General features: G+C 35.6%; 3 protein-coding genes across 7 annotated transcripts; 1 reads left to right on the top strand and 2 right to left on the bottom strand.

Moving 5' to 3' along the window:
• Positions 1-1,303: 1,303 nt before the first annotated feature.
• LOC108209393 (histone H1) lies at positions 1,304-2,242 on the top strand. The gene is made up of 2 exons (XM_017380273.2): positions 1,304-1,495; positions 1,583-2,242. The coding sequence occupies exons 1-2, from the start codon at positions 1,394-1,396 to the stop codon at positions 2,072-2,074; spliced, it is 594 nt and encodes a 197-aa protein (XP_017235762.1). The 5' UTR covers positions 1,304-1,393; the 3' UTR covers positions 2,075-2,242.
• Positions 2,243-2,694: 452 nt separating this feature from the next.
• On the bottom strand, positions 2,695-10,042 carry LOC108204764 (uncharacterized). 5 transcript variants are annotated; one of them, XM_017374365.2, is made up of 7 exons: positions 9,792-10,042; positions 7,752-8,161; positions 7,456-7,605; positions 4,569-6,633; positions 3,728-3,840; positions 3,511-3,623; positions 2,695-3,131 (listed from the first exon to the last, which is right to left on the bottom strand). In XM_017374365.2, the coding sequence occupies exons 2-7, from the start codon at positions 8,086-8,088 to the stop codon at positions 3,027-3,029; spliced, it is 2,883 nt and encodes a 960-aa protein (XP_017229854.1). In that variant the 5' UTR covers positions 8,089-8,161; positions 9,792-10,042; the 3' UTR covers positions 2,695-3,026. The 5 variants fall into 5 exon arrangements, with proteins under 5 accessions (XP_017229854.1, XP_017229856.1, XP_017229857.1 ...); XM_017374367.2 differs by having other exon boundaries at positions 4,569-6,621; positions 9,792-10,041; XM_017374368.2 differs by having other exon boundaries at positions 7,471-7,605; positions 9,792-10,041.
• Positions 10,043-13,390: 3,348 nt separating this feature from the next.
• LOC108196689 (uncharacterized) lies at positions 13,391-17,552 on the bottom strand. The gene is made up of 6 exons (XM_017364093.2): positions 17,093-17,552; positions 16,168-16,333; positions 15,343-15,519; positions 15,151-15,234; positions 14,132-14,213; positions 13,391-14,030 (listed from the first exon to the last, which is right to left on the bottom strand). The coding sequence occupies exons 1-6, from the start codon at positions 17,467-17,469 to the stop codon at positions 13,597-13,599; spliced, it is 1,320 nt and encodes a 439-aa protein (XP_017219582.1). The 5' UTR covers positions 17,470-17,552; the 3' UTR covers positions 13,391-13,596.
• Between the last annotated feature and the right edge of the window lie 95 nt (positions 17,553-17,647).

The raw sequence follows: 17,647 nt of genomic DNA, 5'->3' as shown, positions 1-17,647 counted from the left end.
ATAAAATAATATATACTTGAATTTGTATATCAATTTATAAATATACAATATTTTTATTTTATAAAAATAATCATTCGGTGTGCATAGGAGTAAAACACTAGTTTATTTATAATTTTGGCTAAATACCGCGAGTAGAGCCACATTTACGGAAGAACGTAAATGTGTCACGAGTCACAACTCAAAGTCCAGTCCACAAAGCTTTTTTCCAACCAGAGATTTGGCCCAACAGGCTTGTTTCTATTTAATATTTTATATGACACATGTTGAATAATTTTATAAAATATAATTTCTGTTCACACACTAATTACCATTTATAATTTATAATTTTTTAATTGAGCATGTCTCAAATATCACGTCATGAAAATATGATCCCAAATATTTTTATAAATTACATCATGTAGCATTTATATTGATCTAGCACCTTCAGCCCAAGCCCGTAAGTAAAACTCCTGCAAATCCTAAAAACCCTAATACGATATTACTGTACATGTTAGTTCATGACATGACTTTACCTTATCTAATGTTTTGAAACCTAAATCATATGATACATGATTTAAACAAGACATCATCTAACTTTTTATTATCATAAATCTAACCACATATAATTAAAGCAATATTCAGATCATATTTCACGATTGTAATATTTGAGATATTTCAATATCAAATTGTGACGTTTATGATATTTTTGTGACATACTTGGATGATATTTTTTTGTGGACAAAAATTTCTTTTACAATCTCTCTTTACTTAGAAAATGTGTATTTTGATTTATTTAGCAAGGAAATGTTCAATCAATTTCTAATAGAAAAATAAAAAATATCATAATTATATGGCTAAAGTTTCAATAATACACCGAGACTTACATTTATAACCAATTTTCTAGTTAATTGTGAAGTTCAACTTACCGTATATACTTAATCAAGTCAAATTTTTTATTATTAATAATAGAAATAATTCCTTAACCATAAAACAAGCTATAATTAAGTAATAGTAGTAGGCATTTAAAACCTTAAAGATAACCTACCAGGCCATGAAACTTACAAAGAAATCCACAAAATTACAAAAACACAGTTCCAAATTCATCCCGCCACAAAAACACACAAAAGCCCAAACCAAAACCACTCTCATTCAAACCTCAGAACCTATCGATCCGTGTGACATCCCCACACCCATCCACACCCGTCGATCTCATCAAATCTGACGGCCCACACACCCACCCCAAAACAAAGACTCGATCCGCGTCAAAACATTTCCACCAATCACAGCCCGTCTCTCTCGTATATATATCCTCCCCATTTCAATCTCCACTCATCACAATCTTCAAACTACAGTTATTCACATCTCTCCAAACTAAAAACACACATCAAAAATCTCTATATTCATTTCTTCCTTAATGGCCCCTGCAGCAGTAGCGAAACCGAAGGCTCCTAAAGTTGCTAAAGAGAAGAAAGCAGCTGTTGTCAAGAAGCCCCGGGCTCATCCTCCTTATGCTGATGTATGTAAATTCATAAACAATTGTTGTAACTGCTTATGTGCTTGATATATATTCATTTTTTTATTCTGATTTTTTCTCGATTTGTAGATGATTAAGGAGGCAATTGCATCGCTCAAGGAGAGAACTGGTTCGAGCCAATATGCAATCACGAAGTTCATCGAAGACAAACAGAAGGACTTATCGCCGATGTTCAAGAAGCACATTAGCCTTCAATTGAAGAAACTCGTAGCTTCTGGAAGCCTCACCAAGGTCAAATCGTCGTTCAAGCTCTCGGCTCCGGTTAAAGCGCCTGTTGCCGTTAAAAAGGCGGCGGTAGAGAAGAAGACTGTCGCTGCCAAGCCGAAGAAAGCGGTGGCTGCTAAGCCGAAGAAGGCGGTTGCTGCGAAGCCGAAGAAAGTGGTGGCTGCTAAGCCGAAGAGTGTTGTGAAGCCGAAGGCCAAGGCGGTGGAGAAGAAGCCGAAGGCTGCGAAAGCGAGTGCGTTGGGGAAGAGGAAGGCGGTGGAGAAGGCAGCGCCGGCTAAGAAGGCGGTGAAGAAGGTGAAGAGTTTGAAGTCTCCGGCTAAGAAGGCCAAGAAATAAGGGAGAGCTTTGTTAGTTTTATGTTTGAGTTAAGGTTGAAGGGGTAGTATTGTAATATATATGATATAGTAGCAGGAGGCTTGGGTTTTCATAGTTTTTATTTTATTTAGATTTTATTAGGTATTATGGATTTTACTTGAATTAATTTAATATGGAGTTGTTTGAATATTTAAGTTCCTTATTCATTTGCTTTGATGAACTTGGGGGTTAATGTCAATACAATGCTCACCTTGGTAGGTAGTGGTACATGCTACCTGCAATTTGGATTGTCTAGCTAAGCTTGTGTATTTAGGAGGTGTTTGGTCAATGATAATTATGAGTTGTGTATTTAGGAGGTGTTTGGTCAATGATAATTATGAGTTGTGTATTTAAGAGGTGTTTGTTCAATGATAATTATGAGTCTAATTAACGAGAATCGGAACTGTCACAATTTAAACTGTCTCCTTAAATTTTCAAGTGAACGTCAAGTTTCCGGATAAATGATGGTGTAGCAAAAAATCGTTCTAAAAATATTGAACATACAATTTTGAGGGGCCTCAGTTAACACTTAACACTGGATCCCTCATATCTCGTGACTAATTTGACTCGGACGCTGTGGGTTTGAATTGTACAAGTGCAAGTAAGTTCAGAAGTTCAATTGTATTCAGTACTGACTATCAAAAAATAATGAGTACATATTACCTTCCAAACCTATGCATAAATTGACAATCAAGGTTGCCATTAGTCTAAATGATGTACAAACTCAAACAATAGCTTTTACAACTTCAAATAAATACTGATGAACAAACAGCGAACGTATTTCCACATGTTTAAATATATATATGTGTGTATATAAACTGTGATATCTGACATGTATACTAGTCACAAACTTCAGCTACCAGGAACCTAATTTACAGAACCGAACCCAAGGAATAATCATAGTTGTACGAATGTGAAGTATATACCAAGAGATCTACAATCCTAGCTTCTGTTTCTCTTCAAATTTTAATCTTAAATCATCTAAGGCTGGTATCTTTGCATTTTGTGCAATCGCGTTCCACCACGTCAGAAGCTCATCCTGTATAGTGAAATTCTAGTTAGAGCTCATATCAGAGTTTCGTATTAACAGAGAGTAGTTGTGCTTCTGAAATACTCGTCAATGCATTGCCAAACTTAAAGTTGGAGTGATAAGATTGGAAATACAATTGTTCGCTTGATCTCTTGATTTATTGACGATCAATAAAGTTCCTACCCCAGAAACACGACAGTCTATAAAGTTAGTTTTGTTTTTTGCTAATTAAATTGAGCAGTTTTAAAGGTAAATATAAGCCTATATCATTCTACACACTATCAGTATGTTAAACTCATCCTAAGTCCTAACTTCAGTGATTCAAGTACCAGCAGTAGAGGAGATTCTTAAATGGTTTAGAAATACTCGAAGACACATATCTATTTACCTCTGAAAAGTCTTGGTTTGAAATGTACTGGCTTTCAACAGAGCATCTGATATCCCCAACACAGACAAAGATGGATCTTTCAGAGCTTTTCAACATCATTTCTCTATGCAATTCTGCAAATGAGTAATGTGACATGGATAATGGAATCGAACAAAACAAAAAAACTCAAGAATGAGGAATGGATTAATACAACTTAGAAATACTTTGGAACTATTACCATTAATGCATGCAACATAGTACCCTGTGCCACCCAGTTTAGTGTCCCACTTCCTAAGCCGCAACCTCAAGAAAAATCCATTCAGATGTACAAGTGATTTCGAATTCATCCATCTGAACCATTATCATCAAAACAGTGCATACCATATCATCAGGAAAGCAATGAATTTTGACTAGTAACATACAGATTGTACATTGTTATGCTAAACAATCTTTTGAATTATCCCCATTGCCAATACACTTGGTACACATTATTACATTACCTTCTGTCTATTTTTCTATTACTAGCATGCAACTGAAAAAGAAATGAATAACCACGACAGGGACCAGAAGGAAAAAATAATATCACATTGCAAAAACTAATCAGAATTTAGTACTAGGGTTTGTTAAAAAAAAAAGAACACAAGAAGGAAGTACAGGGTTTTCAATAGAAGATAGCATGTTCAATCTAGTACTATGTATTCAGACAACTTGTACATCCTCTTAAGCGTGTCCATGTAACTGAGCCAGGTCATGGCTTACTCAATGATGTAAATTTGCAAAAAGCAACTACCAGAAAGGGCTGAATATTTATCATTCACGGGTCTGTGTAAGTATATTAAGTAGTCCTTATTTGCAAATGAAGCATGCATGTAACTCTAATCGTCCTCTTATATCCTCTTTTAAGTCAAGAGGATACCATACTGACAAGTCAACAATCTACTATAAGTTAGGCGCAAAGGGTCTCGAGGCATTTAGCAGTTAAAAAAGTGAGAGGTCTTTAGGCACATGAACGGCTTGACTATTTTTTACAAGTTCAAGCAATTATATTTTGTGATAGAAGGAAAGAAGTTTCTGCTTACTTAAGGATATCCGTACGAGACAACCGAAGCTTCCTAACAGCTTCAAATATGTTTAATGCATCACCAGTAATGGGTTTACTAGAAGATTTGCAGAGCGGAGCGAATTGAATTTCTTTCACCACAAGCTGTTTGTGACCTGATGTATTGTCGTTTTGAACACCATCACGAGAAGACACCCTTCTTTCTGAGCCCAATGTTTTGGAAACTTTTACACTTGAAGTGCTATGGTCACTAGGGACTTTGCAGTGATTCTCCTTCGCGAATAAAATACTAGGAAATGGTTCACCGCTCTTATAAAGCTGAATTGTATTAGTGGTCTGATAATTTTGTACGGGAGCATTTTTATCTGATTGTTGTCTACTTGAAGATGCAGCTGAACAAGATATGGCCAAATGCCCTAGCTGAAGACATCTTATGCACCAATGAGCAGATCCTTTTGCTGCAGCATGTGCACTAACATTTCTCAAAAGGTCCACTAACTCAGGTTTTTTGACCTTCGAGCAACTCACTAAACCATGCCCACTTTGTCCACAATAAAGGCATGTAACACTGAAGGGTGTTGGATCATCTTGTGTAACTGAAGGTATACTCTTGAGGACTTCCAGTCTCCTAGCAAATGCAGAAGCTATTGGTTCTAAACTCTTAAATGTTGGGGGTGGTGAATTCATCTTACGCAAAGGCTTCCCATGGTCATGTTCAATAACCCTGTTGACGCCAATAGGAGCCTCAACATTGGTAGGACATATAAATTTATTCTTACCCACAGCATTCATGGGATTGTCAGCAAAGCTTTCTGCGGCCTCTGAATTTTTCAGACTGAAGTTAGAATTTACGGGATTCAAAGGAATATGTTTTCCGAGTCCAGAGGAGTCTTCTAGCTTAACTTTTGCATCGTTGCAATGGTCCAAATCTAATGCTGGAAGAGGAGTCCTGGATGAAAACCGAGTTATCCACAAGCTTCGAGAAAGATCACTTTCTGGAAATGTGTTCCGTATCACTTGGCTTTCGGATGGTATATGCAAAGATTCGTCCTTGTTACTCACAGCTTTTTGTTTATCCAGCCAAGTATCAGTAGATCTTAGTGATTCTTCTTTGTTGCTGCATGTTAGTCTGGTTGAATTATACTTCTCTATTGATTTTGTCTTCGAGGTCTCTGGAGTAGAATCATTATTCGCACATAGAGCCCGGGGTTGGGATGAAGTCTGAATTGATAGATCTCCACCATTTCCCTCGGATGTATGGGGGTCTGAATCATTAATATCGATAAGAAGCTTATTGCAAGATTCATCATTCTCTTTGTAGAATGATATCGGCATTACATTAATAAATGATTTTTGAGACCCCATACTTTCTTTAGTACCTGACACTGTAGGATTGGGGTAAGGTCTTCTCTCGGTGTCTATTGTCTTTGGGCAATAAAGGGACCGGAACATGGACTGAAAACCCATGTGTCCACTTCCAGGATCTTGGATTTTACTGCAAGCTTGATTTTGCTGATCATAACAATTATGCCTATTACTGGGATGACTGAGTCTAAGAGGAAGAGGACCCTCATCTTGGTTTACTTTGGCTAAGCCCTTCACCATGTTCGATATCCAGTTCACAAAAGAACTATCTGGTTTTATTGAAGATGTCAAAGCAGGAGCCTCTTGTAGACTTTTGATTCTTTTGCTACCAACAACCAACTGGTTTTCAAAATTTTCCCGTTTCTTTCCTTTCGAAGAAAAAGTGTTGCTATTAGAACTTTCCACGCTGTCATGGCTATCATCTTCACTTTTGGATATATTTTCATTAATATTCTTACCAAACAATGTCACTTTTTTGCTCTCAACTCGAGATCCCTTTTCGCTCTGTCCACATGCATTGTTCTCAATCGCATGTTGTACTTCATTGTCAGCTGAGGACTCGATCTTTACTATTTCTGCATTTCCCAAGCCATGTGCCTCTATGCCCAACATTTGGTTACCACTAGCAACATCTCCAATTCTAGTGCTAGTTACATCTTTGGGATTTTTTTCCAGCCGCGGCAGAACATCTTCTGCAATTCTTTGACCTGCAGGGGAATCTATAAACTATGATGCTTGACAGAAACAAGTTAAAGAACAGAGTAAATATAGTCAGTCCCATTCCCCAAATTACATGACTTTCCCGATATATATATTGTTCGGCAGTAAATGACCCAAATGACTAGCAAAAGTAATAGCTTAACTGGTTCAAATTTTTAGTGGTTCAATTAAAAAACATGTTTTTTTGTTTAAAAGTGTATCTCTTATTATATAAATGATTTTTGCAAGTATGTCAAACATGTAAGGATATCTATATTATTTCGTTTCTATGCCATTTTTCAGGAAACAGAAAAACAAAATTAAATCAATATATGTAACAGAATATGTAGCATTTTACAATATTTATAGCTTACAAGACTAACCAAAATGTATGATGTGAAGGTTTCACAAAAAAAAAAAATTACTTATCTACATTAGAAATGTGTTTTTATAAGGGAGGTGATCTATGTTATCCATGAAAACACTTAAAGAACCAACTTGTCAATTTAATCAACCAGAATAATATAAAAGCTTGAATATAGTATTCAAGGTCAGATAGTATTGCCGTTGCTCTGCTTACCGGAGGATGAGGGTTTAAATCTTGTCAAAGACAAGATTGGGGGGGGGGGGGGGGGGTGTTTAAATATCAAAGAAAAATACTATTCAATTTTATATAATTTGAAAATAACCCACCTGAAATTAAACTGTTCAATTACGAATAAAATAAATAAATAAATTTGTTCATTCAAACCAGAAATCTATGTCGTCAGTTTGAAACAGCTATTTCAAGTCAATTATCGTATGAGTCACAATAGATAAAAGTGGATAACAACGAGGCAAACCTGAATCAGTTTTACCTCTTATTGCTACGTCTTCAGATTGGACATCATTTTGACAGCATAAAGCTTGCTCTTTGTAGTTGCATTCCTGTTTCTTAGTGAAATGCACCACCCTTTCTTCTAGAACAGGGTTCCCTTCCACCATGTCAGCGCCTGGTAAAATAGTAAGTTCCTTAGCAATTAAGGTACAAAGATTCAAACCTCAACGTTTAACAAGAAGACCTGTAAAGAAGAAGAACATAATGGAAAAGCTAAAACTATTTGTCATGCAGTACAAATTTTAGGAAGAGGTATCCTGCCTGAGTGGTGTGCTCGGCTCGATGCAAAGAGCGGACCAGCTTCACTATTAACTGTGAGTTCAACATGTAATTTAGTTACATTCCGGTCACCAATGGACTTGTTGTCACTAGTCCCTCTGGATCTCATGCTGGGTGTAGGTGACTGAATCATATTGCTTGGTCCTGCATACCACGGGCAAGAAGGTATATTCTCAGTCCTGTGTTCCACAAGAGTCGTATCAACCCTCGAATCTGCATTTACACCTGCACCTGGACTGATTTTCATCCTTGTTCTCACGGATGGATTGGGATAACTCAAATGGAGCCCCAATTTCATATCTCTATTGTCCTCAGTCATAATTTGCAGAATATAGCTTCATGACACAGTCCAAAAATTCCCGAAGAAGATGAGCCAGTCTTCGAGATGAGGCCTAAGCAAAAACGTTCAGAAGCTATGAGTATTGTTTCTAGATCTCTTCATCAATAGTCAAATATCATAATATGTCAAACAGATCAATAACTTGGCGTAACTTATCTATAGAATTTCTAAGAGCAAGTCCAAGAGTGTCGCCTTATAAATATTATAAAAAATGGTGTCCTAGTAGTTTAGGACATCATTTTTGTACATTCACTCCAACAAGAATCCTTATCCACAAGCCCTATTATTAAAATATTAATATATTTGAATTGTAAACGTGGAAACTGGAAAGAGAGGGAACGACAATATATTTATTATTAATAATGAAAATGAGGCTCAAGTAGGGCAACCTTAAAAATAAGGCAGATGAAAGATGTCCTAGCAATTTAAGGCATTTCTAGGATACTGTTGGAGCTTTTATTTTTGTCAATTACCCTAAATTTTGATTAAGGTCACCAAATAAGGCACCTGTTGGACTTGCTCTAACGATGTATAGTTGTGAAGCTGTATACATACATATTTTAAAATTTAAAGTCACCATACCAAATTTATTTAATACAACAGATTCCTGCACATATAAAAACGATTAAGCATATTGGGCTGATAAGTCCTTCACTTTACATAGAATGTTATATTCCGTAATGTCTATTGAATAATTCTTTTGACCTTTTCGAACAAAATTTCTGATACTTCGAATTGCTCTTTAATATAACAAAGACCCTTCCAACAACGGGATATATGATAATGATATACCTAATCTTTATGTATACGATTTTGTAGTCACGTTTCTATTTTCCAGCAATTTTGGTCGGAAAAAGATGATTTGACAATCACTTGAACATTAAGGCTGAACACCTAATTTAACATCAATGGAGAAATAGAGGTCAATTTCAAAATGGACAACCAGCCTTTATATTACAATATCAATACTAAACTCAAACTGGTTGCCTACACTTTGCTTCTTATTATAACTAGCTCTTTGAAAGAGAATAATGTCCACATTATGCATATATAACCATTGCTGCTTTCCTTGAGAAGCACCTTAGAAGTCGGGCCGGATTATGCGTCAAGAAGGAAAAGGTCTCATCCACACAGGTGGCAAGGAAACTTCATATCATTGAGTTGCTAATAACTCTTTCAAAATCTTGAGATGCAATACGAGAGCCTTTTGGCTCAAAGTATTAGCAAAAATGCTCCTTTCTCCTAGTGATCCACTCTTTAAGTCCACAAATGTTTTTTAGGGACAGACTGAGGAGGCCAATTAACATTTAAGTACACTAAACATATTAAAGCCCCAAAGACAGGTTTAGAAGATTAGAAACTAAAGACATGTGCTTGCAACTGGACAGATTAATATCAGTTTTTTCCACCAATCTACAATTTTCATAATAGCTATCCCACTTCACAAATATGTCACAAACACCATATCAATAAGTGAAAGCTAAACAATCAAAAAAAATCCAATAATTACACATGGGCAGCTGATGAAATAAACAAAATTCAGCATAAAATCATTAACTTTACAAATCAACAATTCCCTATTAATCAAAAAGCAAGAAAATGGGAAGCTAAACAAGAGAAAAAAACACCCATTTGATATTAATAAAACTATAAGCAAGAAGATGATTAGTATATGCACTAACCTTTAAAGAAGTTTGTAGTTCAAGTACAGTAAAAGTACCCACAAAACAACATGTACTAGTACGATTATAATTAGATTCTGGTGAAGAAAAGAAAGGAGCTTGGAGGCATTTACACAAACATTACAGCAGCTGAGTGGAGACTTTTGTGGACTTCACATCAACTTCTATTTTGTTCAAGTGGTTAAGACTCTGCCACGTTCACTCCGGTTAAGTTAACACACTCAACATCAACATGCCACTCATTTTTATCTGTAGAGTTTTTAATTGATGCACTCCATCCGTTCTGAACAATCGATTCGTAAAACTTTCCAAAAATAGTAGTATTTCTATAATGTAAAAATCAATGTTATTACTCCCTCCGTTCCACTACATTCTTTACCGTTTTCTTTTTTGACGTCCCATTCATTTTTTAATATTATAAAACATATTTAAAATAATTAATGAGACCACCATCTTCCCACTTTTCTTTCTTTTTTACATTACTTTTACTCCATCATCTCTCTTTTATATATTAAAAATCAATGAGTCCCACCACCTCACTCACTTTTCTTTCTCTTTTCCATTACTTTATACATATTTTTTAACCTCCGTGCCCAACCCCAATCTAAAAAATTAGGTGAGACAGAGGGAGTATTTCATCCATTTTCTTTAAATCGTAGTTTATTTTGGAAACAGGACTTGGCACATATTTTAAAATTTATATAAATATAATTTTATAAATTATTTTAAATTTTTTCTTTTTATTGAATAAAAACTTGATATTTAAATATTTTTTAAATATAATCCGTGAAATTATATTTTTTTATGCAACTTAAAATGCGCATCGTAAAAATATTGTAAATAAATGAAATGGACGAAATGAATGTTAATTTTATATTTATAGAAAATTTGTTTTATATAAAATATATTAACTTATAAGTTTGATTATCAAATATTCAGCTCAATTATAAATTTTATTATTCAAACACTTGAGTAATTTCTAAATTGAGATTTACTTACCACTTATAAGAGCATATCCAACTGGAAAAGCAAAACTGTTAGCTAAAACAGGATTAGTTAAAAAATTATTGAATCGGCAAAGAATTATGATATTAATTCTAATCATGAGTTATACTTAAAATATTAATTTTAATTAGCTATATTCACTTTCAGTGATTTATTTAAAGTCAAGCAAACGTGTCCATAAATTCTTTCATTCTTAGTTTGGACTGATCGATGGTTAAACTATACAGTTCTCCGTTCTCGGCTTGTTAAGTCACGTACATACTTTTGTATTAATAACATTAAAGTGCTTGTGTCTTCTTGTACTCAGCATCAAGTGGTTGCTTGACAAATGAACAACTTGTATAAATGATAGAAACCAGGTCCACTCTTGTACTGATAATAACAACCACTCATCATACAAGACTGAAATCGTATGGAACCGGTACATCATTTCAATGTGACCATGCACCTAAAACTAATGAAGTGATAGTGGCCGGAAATATAAGAAAACGTTTGGTTTGATTTGATTTTCGGTTAATCAACTTTATTAAAGGAAATCAAACTCAAATTCATGTGTTAGACATTTGGATTAATAATTTTATTATATAAAATATGAATCTTATTTATTTTTAACGGAAAAATCATTCGTTTCATATTTTTGTAGGATACTCATTTCCTTAGACAGATGAATTTATTATCGTCCATCAAAGATTTCTGCTTGTAATATACTCTCTCCGTCCCGGTAAGTTCTATACATATGGGGTGTGGCACGAAGGTTGAGAAAAATTTGTAGTTGAGTGAAGTAAAGTACTGGTAAAAGTGGCTGAAGTGGTGGGATCAACTAATACTTGATGTATAAAGTGGATGTAGTGTTGAGTTAAGTGCTAGGACCAATTAATATTTTATGTATAAAATAGATGTGATGGGAGAAAGTAGTGAGCGTAGTTGAAATTTTATATTATAAAATTTTACAATTTTTGAAATGTATAAAATTGATAATATATCTCAAAAAATAAACCGTAAAGAAATGAACGGTTCGAAGGGATATATACAAAGTGTTTATTCATGGCTCAATAGAGACAACAGACAAGACATGAGACACAAGCCGTGTATTGTTCAACTACTTAAAAGAGGGTTCCTTTCATAATAAAGGCTCTGATCAGATTTGGGTAGAGGGAGAGATCATTGGTGATTATGACTCGTGGCTTCACTGCTAGTGGTCTGTTTATTTATGATTGGTTAAGTGTTCTCATCAATAACCGAACTTGCCTCTTCAATGTCGCACCATAAAATTGTTATTTCAGCTTGACTTCCAAAGATCCGTCTTAACATTTTCGGTTGGATGTATCTGGAGGTATATTCAATTGTATTTTATTGGATTAATAATAATATATAAATTTTAATGGATTTTCTTCCATTCATGTAGATTGGAATTTACATGTATACCATATGTTTGATTATGTAATTTGTGAACATATGATGCACAAAATTGAAGCATTTAAGCTCAAACTCGAATTTAACTCCACAATTATTGAGTCCAGTCCAATAGAATCGATCTTATTTGAGTTTTTGCATCTATCATTGATCAATATATCAAACTCGAAGATAACTCTGTAATGATCGAATCAAAACTCAACAAAACCTAAGGGCTGTTTGTAGGATCCAAAAAAAATGACTTAAAGGGATGAATTAAAAATGAGAAGTTGGTTTAGATTTATAAGTTATTATAAGTGTGTGGATATGTGACTTATAATTTTTTTTTAAGTGTTTGGATAACTTAACTTATAAGTTGGTACAGTTTTGTAATTTTGTAATATAATAATTTATTTCTTTTAAAAAATAAACTATAATAATATATAACTTACAAGAATTCAACAACGTTACAAGAGTTATTATTATCTGGGTGTTTTTACCTTTACAAAGCTCCCCCTTTTTATGGACGTCGATCACTTAAAACTCATCAATTGTGACCGTACTCTTTTGCTTGTTTTAAGCCTCTGCCAATTGACCTCAATAGGTAAAACTTAAAAACCACAAGCATACATAAAAAATCAAAAAGACCCTGCGTCGGCGACGCAGAAATGATTGAACAAGTAGGCCGCTGAAAAGCAAATCTAGCTGAGTTCGTTATTTGTCAGAAAGAAGCTGAAGCTGAGTCCCAAAAAAATCTAGATTTCGTATCTTTTTTTAGATTGTTTTTTATTTTTATTAAGTGCTTCAAATCATTTGCCAAACGGACTTAAAAAAAGAAGAAGTGGACTTCTAGGCTTTTAAACCTAGAAATTCTATTCCCAGGCACCCATTGAGATTTTGTATCCGTCAGCACCTCCGGAAAAACAACTGAGATAGTAATAAAAAACAAGATTTCTACCTTCATCAACTTCATATATGAAAAGGATGATCATCAACGTGTGTTATAAAGAACATGCTCATCTTTTAGTCAACCCATGTTTAAAGCTTAAAACTTGTGACTTGTCGGCTCTGCTTGTTGTATATTGGTGGTTCTGACCTAGCTGTGATTTTACTGATTTCGAGCTGTTTAGTCTAGGGTTCAATGGGATTATCAACACTCTTGTGGAGACTATTTCATCCACAACAAATAACTTAATACTATGGAACAAATCAACTCAGCCTTTTAGTAACTCATTCCAGGCTACACAGGTCCATTATGTGCTAATTTAACATACATAACAGTGTTTTTGGTTCAGTTTGATCTTCTCAGCTACCTAGATGCACAGTATAACATACATTACAGAAGACATTCTTTCCGATACAGCAGGGAAGATACAAACTCTTCACTGTCTCATCGATTCCCAGCTTGTCACATGCGAGCAATTCTTTTTCCAGCTCCGACTAGAAAGGTTTTACTGATCAGTCCTCGATGAAGTCCATATGCAAGTGCCACAGTTCCAGCAATAACTAACAGTTTCCAATCTATTGCATTCTGCTCTCTGCCCTGAACATTTAAAGCACCACTTGTCTCGTTGTCTCCACAGATCAACTCTGATAACAAATCAGCATTTTCTTCGGGATTAATCTCTGTAGTGTTTCTTGCTACTAATGCGCTTCTGGATATCGGTGCTTCAGATTTCCTAGCTAGCTGGTATGCTCTGAAGCCACCATTCATCTTCTTAACAGTTCCCCACATCCCATGGCGAACACCCAGTTTTGCAACATCCTTCGGAATTCCCATATCCTCATAATGTACAAGAGTCACCTCACATGCAGTCTTTTCATCTGATTTGTGGGATTGCACTGCATAGAAATGGTAGATGTACTAATTATAATCTATCACATTAATAGACAAATTATATTCTTTATAGAGGTACTGCAAGAGGCTGCAGAATACTGCTTACCAGGCTTGATAACCCAGCTTGAAAAGTAAGTATCGACACGCCTAGGCTTGTTACGCCTCAGCAATGCTGGATATTGAACCGTCTGCAGCAATGGACCGAATAAAAATAACAGATGGATCATAATTTGATTTATATGCAACGTAACTGTTAAAAAAGTAAAGATAGTTCCATCTACTTTGGTCTTATCTCTAAAAAAGATTTAAGATAAGCTGCAATAACAGATGCCCAATGTGTTAGAATATGATCCTGGTAAGCCCTCCTCCTAACACCTTGAGGTTTAAGGAGAGTTGGTCACTTAACATGGTATCAGAGCTTAGGCTCGCGGGAGACTCGAGTTTGACTCCCTGTGACCCCCAATATTCTCAGAATTTATTAAGGACGCGAAGGCAATGTTATGCCCCAAAAGATGGGCGCCCGTGATCCACTCTCGACCCATAAATGGGCTTTCGAGTGAGGGGAAATGTTAGAATATCATCCTGGTAAGCCCTCCTCCTAACACCTTGACGTTTAAGGAGAGTTGGTCACTTAACACAATGTACCACCTTCCCAAAATGTTAGCCTCCTGATATTTGTTCCCGCAATGACAAGATGAAGTAATCAAGATGTACAAATTGCATTAAATATAATAATAGGCGAATTTCGAATACAGAAAATAAGTTACACAACACAGAGGAGGTTGGGCTTATTTGATGTTAACAGAAATTATCTGGTGCACCAGAAGTGAGGAAGGATCTATTCCTAGTTAATTTTGCACCTCCAACCCAATTTATCCAGGCCAAACAATATACTTTGGTCTTTTCTATAAACAATTTGTAACAATAAAGTCAGTTTCTAAATTTCACAAATAAAAATTATAGAGAAATAAGTATGTTAGCAAAAAAATTATATTATCAAGCGGCTTAATAGTTAAAAGTATTATACTGAAAAAGAACTTCTATTATGCTGCTGAAAAAAATACCTGAGACTCTGAGAGGTAACCAACAAACTAGATATTGTGGCAAAGACAACATACTAAGTACCTTGGTCACACAATAAAATGTCTTCCCAGCTTCCCATATTCTTCGACCAATGACGTATTCCCGATCACTGCAAAAAAATGGAAACTGTATACAGGAATAAGAAGCTGCAAAATCAATTCAGAAATTGGTAACCGGTGAAGTATTAGTGACACTGCTAATAGGAGTATTAAGGAGGAGCAAAACTTTAGTTACTTTTTTTATCCAGTGGACAATTGTTGTTCCTGTATTAGGGCATTCCTCAACCATCTTGAAGTACGCCAGCATAGGATCCCATTTAGGTCGAAATTCATCATCCCAGAAGAAATCTCTAAGTATCTCTGGAGTCGCATCCTCAAGCAAAGTTTTGCTTTTGTAAATTACAGGACCCGTCTGATAAACATACATTCAATTAGTTACATCTATTCATGCAAAAAAATAAGGTTATCATTCAACTTTTAATGTTCCAGGTGGTTTTCTACTCTTATATATGGTGTGCGAGGAATGATTGTTTTCATCAAGCTATTTATCCTGTTTCCCTTCAATCATAGCAGGTCATTGAGTTTGGAGGAATAGTAGGGAAGGCTTTTTGTGTCTCCTTGGTTCTAGAAAGATGCGTCAAGGGTACTTCCATGTGCTGGACTCAAAACAATAGCTGTATATTAGTCCAGTCCTCTTCAGTCTAACAGAGGAACTAGAATTTATAAACAATCGTCTCTAAAGTTCATGGAGGTGCTGTTAAAATATTATTGGTTTCCCAGATGATTTGGACCTCAAAATAATCTTTTAATTTTCAAAAGTTCTCCGGGGCTGAAGTGTGAATTCCACTTAAACCATTATAGATGAATACTAGATGAATACTCTTGGATTCACTACTGTTTTTGTTATGTTGTGACTATAAGTAATCACTAATTGGCAAGTTTATTCAATTATCAGATACTCATTATCGAGATTGTCTACAATAGTTACATCCCTATTACCAGAGAATTTCTCCAGATTAATTACTAAGAAAAATAAAGAATAAAACTTAACAGGACTTACCTCTGGATCATGGAACCAGGCTTGATATGCCATGTTTGATGTGGAACGATCCATCAGATGTTGCCAATTCATCTGCCCACCTTTTCCATTTATAATATGCAAAAGGTGTTCTAAATCATTCTCATCAACAGCAACATTTTCTCTACTCGAGGCACCAGTGGTGATCCTACACAAGAACAGAAAAAATGGTGGATATTAAACCATAATTCGTTTCTCTGGTTATGGTCAGCTAAAGATATTTAAGTAATCACACAACAGATGCCTCATGCCTCCACTAAGGCTTTAACCCTTGCCCTGTCTTTACCAAGAGGAGAGGGCTTATGATGCAAAGTTCAAAATCATTAAATTTATTATGTAAACATAAAAAATTATTATTATGGGAAGACAATGAAGGTAAGAGAATAGAGCCCAAGTATAGTCCCCCGAAAGACTGAAAAAATGACTATCCTGTCCACAGGCAATTTCACCAGTAAGAAATGGAGGGTAAACTAAAAAACTTTAAGAGTTGCAAACATTTTCTGGACACCATAAAAAAATTAATTTGTTGTTATTCTATTTCTCAAAACTTAAAACTCAACTCTTAAATTATCACACAGGACATAAACTTCAATCAAGTTGAAGACTCGAAGTATAAATTAATCATAACAAATCTGATATCAAACATATATCAGATATGCAATTACTTTCTTCTTTCCCGAGTGAGTGAGAATCAAACTCAGACTCGGAACAAGAGAGTGCTAGACTTTCCCATCAATCTCCGACATGCAATCACTTAATTAACCGTAAAAATAGAAAACCTAACACATACCAAATCAACACATGCAAACTAATAAATCAATCATAACAAAACACGAAAGTATTATCCGCCTAAAATACAAACTGGTGGCCGAACTTTATCCGTTTTTGCTAATGTCCGGAAACTCACCTCATCGCGGCATGAGTAGTCTCCCCGGACTCATCCCAATCGCCAGCCAGAGCATCAACCCAGTCCATGAGCTCCTGAAGCTGAGAACTAGACCAAAACCTGGTGGCAAGTGAGACAACGGAGAGAGCAGTGAAGGCAATCCAAAGCCTACGAGGTATAAGAGCTGTAAGTGATGGAAAGTTCCAGAAGAGTTTAAACTTGCGGCGAATGGCTACATAAACCAAAGTGGTCCAGCTAGGACTCCAGTCCCAATCAATCATGAGCCCGATCAATGTAGCTGCCCATAGAGGAACTGAGCATATTATTATGTCCAGCACTACATGCATTATCGCTGGCTTTTTCACAAAATTTATCACGTTTTTTATGTAACTCGACATTTTTATTATTTTTTGATGTTGATCTCTCTCGGGGTGTGATGTTCTTGTGTTGGGAGAGAGATGGGGGAGGATGAATTTGGAGAGAGAGAGGGGGAGGATGGTGATCAGGAGAGAGAGGGGGCTGTAGGGCTGTGACGTGGCGAAGCGCGTGAGGCGTGAGGGGAGGAGATGGCGGGTG

This window comes from Daucus carota, chromosome 1 (genome assembly GCF_001625215.2).
Source record: "Daucus carota subsp. sativus chromosome 1, DH1 v3.0, whole genome shotgun sequence".
NCBI lineage: Eukaryota > Viridiplantae > Streptophyta > Magnoliopsida > Apiales > Apiaceae > Daucus > Daucus carota.
This window is presented reverse-complemented; position numbering and strand designations above follow the sequence as displayed.